At 47.3% G+C, this 10,456-nt stretch overlaps 1 protein-coding gene across 2 annotated transcripts; it reads left to right on the top strand.

Moving 5' to 3' along the window:
• Positions 1-186: 186 nt before the first annotated feature.
• Positions 187-9,957, top strand: EIF1AD (eukaryotic translation initiation factor 1A domain containing). Of its 2 annotated transcripts, none has more exons than XM_024254678.3 (6): positions 187-470; positions 1,373-1,573; positions 1,715-1,823; positions 2,207-2,315; positions 2,485-2,535; positions 3,147-9,957. In XM_024254678.3, exons 2-6 carry the CDS (start codon positions 1,487-1,489, stop codon positions 3,289-3,291), a joined length of 501 nt encoding a protein of 166 aa, XP_024110446.1. In that variant the 5' UTR covers positions 187-470; positions 1,373-1,486; the 3' UTR covers positions 3,292-9,957.
• The last annotated feature ends 499 nt before the right edge of the window (positions 9,958-10,456 follow it).

Consider the following 10,456-nt stretch of genomic DNA (forward strand, 5'->3'; position numbering starts at 1 on the left):
GCGTCCTTAGTAGGCGCTCCTTTCCGGTCCTTCGCGGGAAGCCCTGCCTTCTAAGGTCTCGCTTCTCGCGCAGTTCTGACGGAGAGAGGCCTCCAGGGAGAGGACTTCCTTTCTCTGCTGCCCCGACCCGGAACTCAAGGACTTAGGCTTGACGGACCTGGCGTGGGGAAGAGTTAGAAGACGGACTAGGGAGGGAACAGGAGGCTTCCGAGACAGCCCGGAAGTACGGTTTTCGGAGGGCTCTTACTCAGACTCACGTCGCGCTCCTCGCAGTTGGACTGGTGGGAAGTGGGAACACTGGAGACCTGATTTCGAGCTGACGCTAGCGTCGCGGCCGCCGGCAAGTTCCTTTACTGTCTTTTCTTGGTTCAGCCTTGAAGTGAGTCGTGGACGATCCTCTCTCAGCGTCCAGCCTAGACGGCGGGGTTGCTCCGGCAGCGTTCCTGGGAGCCGAGGGCCAGAGACTAAGTGTGGGTGTTTCTCTGAGGGTCTTTTCTCCGGGATAGACAGGGAGGAGGAAGGAGGACAGCAACTAGAGATGACAGTGTTTCCTTCGGAAACCGTCAGTTTTAAGGGTACTGGCCTTCGTCTTCTAAGTACGCAAGTCAGAAATATGCAAATGTCGCAGACAAGCCTGCTCACCTCAATCTTTAATTAACTAGTTCCTGGCTTGGACCATCACGGTGGCCACCTAATTTGTCTCTGGCTGTAGTGTGATGCCAGACTGAACTTCTCTGTTGTGTGACTATGCTAGACTTGGGGTGTACAAGCGTGTTGAGAAAGATACGGTTTATTTCAAACTCCTTCCAGAGAGGTTGCCAGGATGACTTCTCTGGAGCATGCGTATAGTTTTATATTACACCAGTACTTAAGATTGTAGGAGTTACTTTTTTTTTTTTTTTTTTTCTTTGAGACGGACTCTCGCTCTGTCGCCCAGGCTGGAGTGCAGTGGCGCGATCTCGGCTCACTGCAAGCTCCGCCTCCCGGATTCACGCCATTCTCCCGCCTCAGCCTCCCGAGTAGCTGAGACTACAGGCACCCGCCCTCACGCCCGGCTAATTTTTTGTATTTTTGTAGAGACGGGGTTTCACCGTGTTAGCCAGGATGGTCTCGATCTCCTGACATCGTGGTCCGCCCACCTCGGCCCCCCAAAGTGCTGGGATTACAGGCGTGAGCCACCGCGCCCGGCCGGAGTTACTTTTACATGACATGCACTGTATTGTCCCATTCTGTAACAATGCTGAGTTAGCTGTTATTTTTCTGGGACCTAGAGAAGTTGAATAGTTAGGAAATAAACCAAGGTAGGATTTGAATCCAGGCAGTTAGACTTCAGAGCCCATGTTCCTAACCAAGACACCGTGTCACCCCTCAGAAAAAGGCCCCTCCCCATCTTCAGAACAGTCCTGGATTCTGAGCCTGCCATCCAAGGAACTCAGGAGGAGGAGTTGACCGTCTTCGTTCCTAACCACCCTGGGACAACTTCAGCATGTCTCAGGCCACCAAGAGGAAGCATGTGGTGAAGGAGGTGCTAGGAGAGCACATAGTGCCCTCCGACCAGCAGCAGATTGTCAGGGTGAGTGGCTTTGGGCACAAGCTGTTCTGCTTCCCACCCCTGCATCCCTGGAGGGCCCCTGGGGTGGGGGTAGGGTGCAGTGTGTCTGAGAGGGTGTTTGATCTGACTGATGAGACTGATTCTTGGTCTCTCCTGAACCAGGTACTCAGGACCCCAGGGAACAATCTGCATGAGGTGGAGACAGCCCAAGGGCAGCGCTTCCTGGTGAGCATGCCCTCCAAATACCGCAAGAACATCTGGATCAAGAGAGGTGAGAGGATTACTCCTGTAATCCCAGCACTTTGAGAGGCTGAGGTGGGAGGATCGCTTGAGACCAGCCTGGGCAGTATAATGAGACCTTGTCTCTACAAAAAGAAAAAAATTAGTTGGGCACCTGCCTGTGATCCCAGCTACTCAGGAGCCTGCGGCCTGAGAATCACTTGAGCCTGGGAGGTGGAGGCTGCAGTCAGCTATGATCATGCTATTGCTTTCCAGCCTGGGCAACAGAGCGAGACCCTGTCTCAAAAAAAAGAAAAAAAAATAAGAGAGAGAGGTGAGAGAGGCAGCCCTCTCTAGGAGATAGAACCACTTCCAATGGCTTTGGCTTTCCTTATTGCAAGCAGGCCTGACTGCCTTTTCTCTTCTTACCTACAGGGGACTTTCTCATTGTTGACCCCATTGAAGAGGGAGAAAAGGTGAAGGCTGAAATCTCGTTTGTGCTCTGCAAGGACCACGTGCGCTCTCTGCAGAAGGAGGGGTTTTGGTAGGTGGTCCCCTTGATCGTTGGCTCTCTGGCTTCTGGAGGCATTGCCTTCCTAGCTTGGGAATTAGGGGAAGGAAGGTCATGGCATCCCAGGCAGAGACAGCTGGAAGCAGCTGTTTTGTGAGAAATTTATTTGTCCTCTCTGACTTTGGCTTATCTCTTGGCATAGGCCTGAGGCCTTCTCTGAAGTGGCTGAGAAACACAACAACAACAGGAACAGGTGAGGAACAAGCCTTGGGGTGGGGTACATGGAAAATAAGGGGTTCATGCTTTGGTGCCTTGAGGGAAAAATAGAGCATTCTTTCCTCCTTACGTAGGGTATCTGTTGAGAGCTCCTAAGCATGTGGTATAACATGGTTATGAATGGAGCTTGAAGGTCAGATGCTCTGGGTTAAAATCCCGGCTTTGCCACTTAAAGCTGAATGACTTTAAGCACGTTATTTAATTCCTTCAAACTCTATTTTCCTTATATATAAAATGGGAGCTTTGTGAGGATTAAAGAAGTGGATGGCTTGTAAAATTGCTTAATGCAGTATCTGTTATGTGATATAGGTCCATTAAGTGTTAGTTGGTGGTCATAGAATCATTATTTCTAACTAAAACAAATGGCTGTGGCACACGTTTAGGGAGTAGGGTCAGTCTTTAGCCTGTTTCTTTGGCCACGTTTCCCCACTGTTTGCTCTGCCTCTGTCCCTTGTTTTAGTCTTTAAAGGGTGCTGTAGGGCCCTGACTGCCAGTCCGGGTGGTCCTCCTTTTTTTGGAACTCCTTGATTGTAGATCTGGTTTTCCCAGAAGGTACTGGGCTAACTCTGTTCTCTTTCCTTTGTGCAGACAAACTCAACCAGAACTCCCAGCTGAGCCACAGTTATCAGGAGAGGAGTCCAGCTCAGAAGATGATTCTGACCTGTTTGTTAACACAAACCGCAGACAGTATCGTGAGAGTGAGGAGGAGAGCGAAGAGGAGGAGGCAGCCTGAGACTCCAGGACCTAATTCTCCACTTGCTCAGGGACTGGCCCCTGGCTCTTCTGGGCTTGGACATTCCCAGGGTGCTCTGCAGATCTTCACCCCTGCATGAGGACAAAGCAGGGCTCCTCTCTGAACTGATCTTTCGATTAGGAGAATTAAACCCCTGGTGGGTTGGTGACTTGTTCTGGTGTCTGAGTGGCTCTCTCGGGGGAGGGAGACTTGTGATGAAGTGAAAAACTGCTCCCTATTTATTAGAGACCTTGTGGGTGGGTGGGCTGAATGGGAAGGAAATGGAAAATGGCTGGAGTCTTTCCCAGGTGGTTTGTTCTTTCTTATTGGGCACTTAGAAAGTGCCAGGCCGTGCTCTGGGCCTCCTTGCATGTGTTTAACAGCTGGGAGCACTCCTGCTTCCTTGCCTGCTTGCAGTTCATACCAATTTAAGCATTCAGGATGACAGCCCTAGGACCTAACACCCACCTGCCTCTAAGAGACGCTCAGGAGCCCATGGTGCCTCGTGCTGTTCTCCCCGCCTTTCTAGTCACCCTGTGTACGGGAGTGCTCACCTCCAGCTACTGTGTCCATCCCCACATGCGACCCCATCTCTCCCACTCTGCACCGTCTATCACTTCCAGAAGGTGGCTGGCAAATCTCTCTATCCTTAACTTTGTTTTGAGTTGTCCATCCATCTCCTGACTTTATTTGAAACTTGATTATTCCCGGAGGACATTGATTATGTTATAACCTTTTAAACAGAGGCTGCTTTTCTACCCTCACCCTTCATCTCACCAGCCCTGACATTCTCAAGATTAACCTTCTGCCTTCACTTCCCTCTTGTGTAGCATCAATTCCATGGTCCACCCTACACCCCCGTCTCCCTCCATTCTGTTCGGCTAGTAAAACCCTAACCCTGGGTAAACCCAATCATTCACCTCTGTGCCCAAACCCAAGTCACCATCAGTAGGTGGGAAAACAGCCAGCCTGGCCACCAGTTGTACCTTATGTTTATCATTACAAACCTCAGACGGACACTAAGCACTGCCCAGCAGATCTACTCTGGGATGTCTATTTCAAAACTTCTGTCTTACCTATCAATTCCCCCTTCTTGTGGTAGTTACCACAACACATGCCTGATTAAGAAACAGCAACCATCAGAGGGAACGCCTGCCTCCCCGTTACCAGCTCTGCAGATGTGCTCACATATCTTCCTGTCGTAAGCCAGTGGGACTTAAACCTTACCTCTTGTGCTTTGGAGCCTATCTCTTTTTTTTTTTTTTTTTTTTTTTTTTTTTTGAGAGAGTGTCTCCCTGTGTTGCTCAGGCTGGAGTGCAGTGGTGTGATCTCAGCTCACTGTAACCTTCACCTACTGGGTTCAAGTAACTCTCCTGCCTCAGCCTCCCGAGTAGCTTGGACTCCAGGCGCGCACCACCACACCTGGCTAACTTTTTGTATTTTTAGTAGAGACGGGGTTTTGCCATGTTGCCCAGGCTGGTCTCGAACTCCTGACCTTAAATGAGCCTCCTGCCTCAGCCTCCCAAACTGCTGGGATTACAGGCATGCGCCACCATGCCTGGCTAATTTTTATATTTTCAGTAGAGACGAGGTTTCGCCATGTTGGCCAGGCTGGTCTCGAACTCCTGACCTCAAGTGGTCCACCCACCTTGGCCTCTTAGAGAGCTGGGATTACAGGTGTGAGCCACTGTGCCCGGCCTCTTTTGCTTTCTTAAAGACTTTGGTCGGGTATTTGTGTTGTTGGGTATTGTTCTGTTTGGGTTTGGGTATTTGATTCTTTTTTTGTTTTGTGTTTTTGGCTGTCCTGTCTATTGGATGTGATATGTTATGGATGTGATGTGTTAGTGTCGAGCGTGCTGTAGAATCTCCCATTTCTGAAACAGGCGTGAAAACCTGTACTGATTCCCACATCCTCCAGCTACCACTTCATTTATCTGTTTCTCATTTACTTCCTCTTATAGTGTGGCTTTAAACATATATACATCTGTATATATGTATGTATAAATATACATGTATAAAATGTATGTAGATGTATATACAAAAAATAAATGAGATGGGTTAAAGATATGTATGTGTGTGTATCTATCTTTAATTCATCTGAAGTTTGTTTTTTCTGAGAGGTAGCAAACTTTTCCTAAAGGGAAAGTCACTTGTCCCTATACTGTTTCTTGAAAGGTTCATTCTTTGCTCACTGGAAATATCTTTTTTTTTTTTTTTGAGACGGAGTGTCACTCTGTTGCCCAGGCTGGAGAGCAGTGGCACCATCTCAGCTCACTGCAAGCTCCGCCTCCCGGGTTCACGCCATTCTCCTGCCTCAGCCTCCTGAGTAGCTGGGACTACAGGCACCTGCCACCACGCTCGGCTAATTTTTTGTATTTTTAGTAGAGACGGGGTTTCACCGTGTTAGCCAGGATGGTCTCAATCTCCTGACCTCGTGATCCGCCCACCTCGGCCTCCCAGAGTGCTGGGATTACAGGCGTGAACCACCACGCCTGGCCGGAAATACCTTTTAAAACATAAATTCCTGCATATATATGGATCTTTTTTGGAATTTCTAATCTGTCCTATTGATCTGTGTGTCCATACTGCATTTTTTTTTTTTTTTTTTTGAGGCAGTCTTGCTTTGTCGCCCAGGCTGGAGTGCAGTGGCGTGATCTCAGCTCACTGTAACCTCCACCTCCCAGGTTCAAGCGATTCTCCTGCCTCAGCCTCCCCATAGCTGGGATTACAGAGACTTGCCACTATACCTGGCTAATTTTTGTATTTTTAGTAGAGACGGAGTTTCAACATTTATTTTTTTGAGACAGGGTTTCACTCCTGTCACCCAGGCTGGAACACAGTGGTGCAATCACGGCTCATTGCAGCCTCCATCTCCTGGGCTCAAGCGATCCTTCTACCTCAGCCTGCTGAGTAGCTGGGACCACAGGTGTGCACCACCACATCAGGCTAATTTTTCTTTTTCTTTTTTTTTTTTGTAGAGCCAGTCTTATGATGTTGCCCAGGCTGGTCTCAAACTCCTGGGCAAGCCATCCTCCCGCCTCAGCCTCCCACAGGGCTGGGGTTCCAGGTGTGAGCCACTACGTCCACCCAAGAAGTGGTATCTTAACAGTTTATTTTTAATTTTTTTAAAATAAATATTGTAGAAAAATTAACAGTTTTTCATCTTCCTGTCCAGAAATGAGGTATGTTCTTGTATGTTCTTTGGTAAGGTGGTGTGGTCTTCAAATGGGCCTTTACTTCCAATTTGGTTTAGTCTTAGGAGTTTTATGAAAGTCCTAGTTACTGGTAGTGAAGGATCTGTGGAAATCACCTTTCCCCATCCCTGGCATCCACCTGTGTGTCCATCTTTGTATTGCCCACCTTGTCGAATGCATAGTTCTTCAGCTGATCTTGTGGCTTTCTAGATAGCCAAATCGTATCCCACTAATGGCAGTTTTATCTCCTCCTTTACACTCATGTCTATTTCTTGTGAATCTCAGAGGCCAGGACCTCCAGTGTGGTTGCATGGCACCCTTGATTGACGCTTTCTCAGTGGGAATGGTTCTCACGTTGCGTCCTGAGGTAGGACGCTTGCTCTGGGCTTCCGGTAGATGATCTTCATTAGAATGAAGATGTTTTCTTTGTTCTATCTTACTGGTTTTTTTTTCTTCTTCCCTTTTGTTTAACAGTGATGAATGTTGACATCTATGGAGAAAATCAAAAGATTTTTTTGTATGATTGTACTGAGTTACAGTAATAGGTTTCCTAATGTTGGACACACCTTGCTTTCTGTTATAAACCTTGCTTAGTTTTACAGTATATTATGTATTTACTTAGGAATTTTATCTCTTTCCCTGGGCCAATCCCCTCCCTCTTTTTAAAAAATGACCTTCCTGTTCTATTTCGAGATTAGCTTTGTGCTAGCCTTGCAAATGGGTTTGGAGACGTCTTTTTCTTCAGGCTTGAATAGTTCATAGGCCAGGCATTTGTTTCTTCAACGTTTTGTAGAACTTATTTACAAAAACATCTGTGCTGGGTACCTTTTTCAGGTGTTGATCTTTGACTGCCTTTTAGTTTATTCAGTTGTGTTCTGTCTAAACTTTTCTATCCTTGAGTCACTTTTGATAATTCGTATCATTCTACGATCATATTTCATATATATTTAAACTTTTTGGGCAAAGGTTCATGCATAATATTTGTATTATTTGGAACTTTCTTTTTTTGTTTGTTTGTTTTTGTTTTGTTTTTGAGGCAGAGTTTCACTGTGTCACCCAGGCTGGAGTGCAGTGGTGCAGTATCGGTTCACTGTAACCTCCACCTCCCGGGTTCAAGTGATTCTCCTGCCTCAGCCTCCCGAGTAGCTGGGATTACAGGCGCCCACCACCACGCCCAGCTAATTTTTGTATTTTTAGTAGAGATGGGGTTTCGCCGTGTTGACCAGGCTGTTCTCAAAGTCCTGCCCTTAGGTGATTGGCCCCCCTCGGCCTCACAAAGTGCTGGGATTACAAGGGTGAGCCACTGCTCCCGGTAATTTTTTTTTTTTTTTGAGACAGCCTCTCATTCTGTTGCCCAGGCCATCATGGTGCCACTGCAGCGTTGACCTCCCAGGCCCAAGTGATTCTCCCACCTCAGCCTCCTGAGTAGCTGGAACCACAGGTGCGTGCCACCACACCTGGCTAATTTTTTTTATTTTTAGTAGAGACAGGCTCTTGCTATGTTGCCCAGGCTGGTCTTGAACGCCCGGGCTCAAGTGATGCTCCTGCCCTGGCTTCTCAAAGTGCTGAGATTACAGGTGACAGCCACCATGCCTGGCCTATATGGGACTTTCTTATAAATGACAAAATTGAACTCAAATTAGGAGAAGTAAACAAGGCTCATTGACCTGAGGTCTCTGAGTGGCGCGCATCGGGCAGGGATGAACCAATGCCAGCAGCATGAATTCGTCAGGCTCTCTCATTTATCTCTGTCATCTCTGCTCCCGGCTGATTAATTTCTTTCCCTCCTACAGATGTTTTCTGTAGGAAGCTCAAGTTTGTTTTTTTTTTTTTTTTTTTGAGACGGCTGTCGCCCAGGCTGGAGTGCAGTGGCGTGATCTCGGCTCACTGCAGGCTCTGCCCCCCGGGGTTCACGCCATTCTCCTGCCTCAGCCTCCTGAGTAGCTGGGACTACAGGCGCCCGCCACCTTGCCCGGCTAATTTTTTTGTATTTTTAGTAGAGACAGGATTTCACCGTGTTAGCCAGGATGGTCTCGATCTCCTGACCTCGTGATCCGCCCACCTCGGCCTCCCAAAGTGCTGGGATTACAAGGCGTGAGCTTGAGGAAGCTCAAGTTTATACATAGTCCTTGTAGACAGAGCCCCTTCCTGAGGATCCCTGTATTTCCGTGAAGGGCGATTGGTCTTCCTCAGGTCACTTGCTGTGCTTGAGCAGTCACTGTGGCCAGGGCTGGGGGTGGGAGGGTGTGGAGGACTGGGGTGGGGCAGGATGAGCCACAAGTAATTCTTATATGTTTCCCATGGAATAGAGAGGTTCTATCACCGGAAAAACTGGGGCAAGGGGTGAGGGCCCGTGAAATCAACAAAATATGTTTATATTTTGTGTATTTTATTTGGCTAGCTTTGCAAGAGGTCTTCCTTACTGGACTTTTCCTTCATTTCTTTGGGTGTATTTGCTCATTCTGGGTTCTTGAGATGTGTGCTTAGCTAATTTAATTACAATTTATTTTCTAATATATTCAGGGCTATACATTTTCTTCTAAATAGTCCTTTGACTGTTCCCCACTTTGTGTTTTTTTGGCGTTTTATCTGTAAGTTTGGTCTTATGTTCTTCTCCACTTTCTCAGTGATACTGTGATCCACCTAGTAACATCTTTTTTTCCCCCTAAAACCTTTTCGTTTCCACTTCTTCATCTCTTACCAGCCATTTAGCTTCTGTGGGCTGTAGCTAAGGGTCCCGATGGAGGTAGGGTCCTTGTATTCTGCACACTACTATCCTATGTCATTCTCTGAAGCTGGATTCCACCTCTGTTCTCCCAACTGAATGGTGGGATCCAACCATGTATGAATAGATCTCCCAGAGTGAGCTGAGATCTGATGTAAGAGCCCCTTGTCCCGATGTCACGGCCAGTCCCTGTGGCTGGCTGCCTAATAGTACTTACTGGCTTCTCTTGCAGTTATGCTTGAGACTTTGTGGCCCTTCAGAATCTGCACCTCTGTCACTTCAGGACTAACCTCTACAGCCAGGTCATTTCCACCAGGGCTTCCCCGTGTGGCCCAGTGCGCTTTCCTTTCTTGCCACCCAGCCACCCCTGTGTGTGTGCCAGGGAGCACAGATGGCAGTCTGAGCTCACCATATGGTTTTCCTCCTCTAATCTGTAAATGTGGTGGAATATCATAACATTCTCTCACGTTAAGATATCCTTGCATTCCTGGAAGAAGATAGTCACGATGGATTTGTTATTATACTGCCGGATTTGGTTCTCTGGTATTTTGGCATCCAGGTGTATAGGTGAAATGGTTTAAGCTTTTCCTTTTCCGTACTGCCACCACCCTTTGTTTTGTATCAAGGTTATACCAGCTTCATAAAATAAGTTGGAAAGTGTTTTCCCTTTATTTTCATTACGAGAGTTTGTATAAGATTGGAATTTTGCATTTCTACAATTTTTGGTAAAGCTTGCTGTAAAACCAACCATGCCTGGTGATTTTTTGGGTGGCTGGGTAGGTAGGTTTGGAATTAGATTGTCAGTGGTAATAGAGTACTCAGGTGTTCTGTTATTCAGTCATATTTTCAAGGAAAAATATTTTCATATTATTTATTTATTTATTTTTGAGACAGGATCTTGCTCTGTTGCCCAGGCTGGAGGGCAGTGGCACCACCTCGGCTCACTGCAACCTCCGCCTCCCAGGTTCAAGTGATTCTCATGCCTCAGACTCCTGAATAGCTGGGATTACAGGTATGTGTCACCATGCTAGGCTAATTTTTGTATTTTTAGTAGAGATGAGGTTTCACCATGTTGGCCAGGCTGGTCTCAAACTCCCGATCTCAGGTGATCTGTCCACCTCAGCCTCCCAAATTGCTGGGGTTACAGGCGTGAGCCACCGCACCCAGCTCTCATATTTTCTCATGTTTGCTATGACTTCAAATTTACTGGCACAAAGTTATTTGTATGATTGCCTTATGTTTGTAA

The sequence above is a fragment of the Pongo abelii genome, chromosome 9 (assembly GCF_028885655.2).
Source record: "Pongo abelii isolate AG06213 chromosome 9, NHGRI_mPonAbe1-v2.0_pri, whole genome shotgun sequence".
NCBI lineage: Eukaryota > Metazoa > Chordata > Mammalia > Primates > Hominidae > Pongo > Pongo abelii.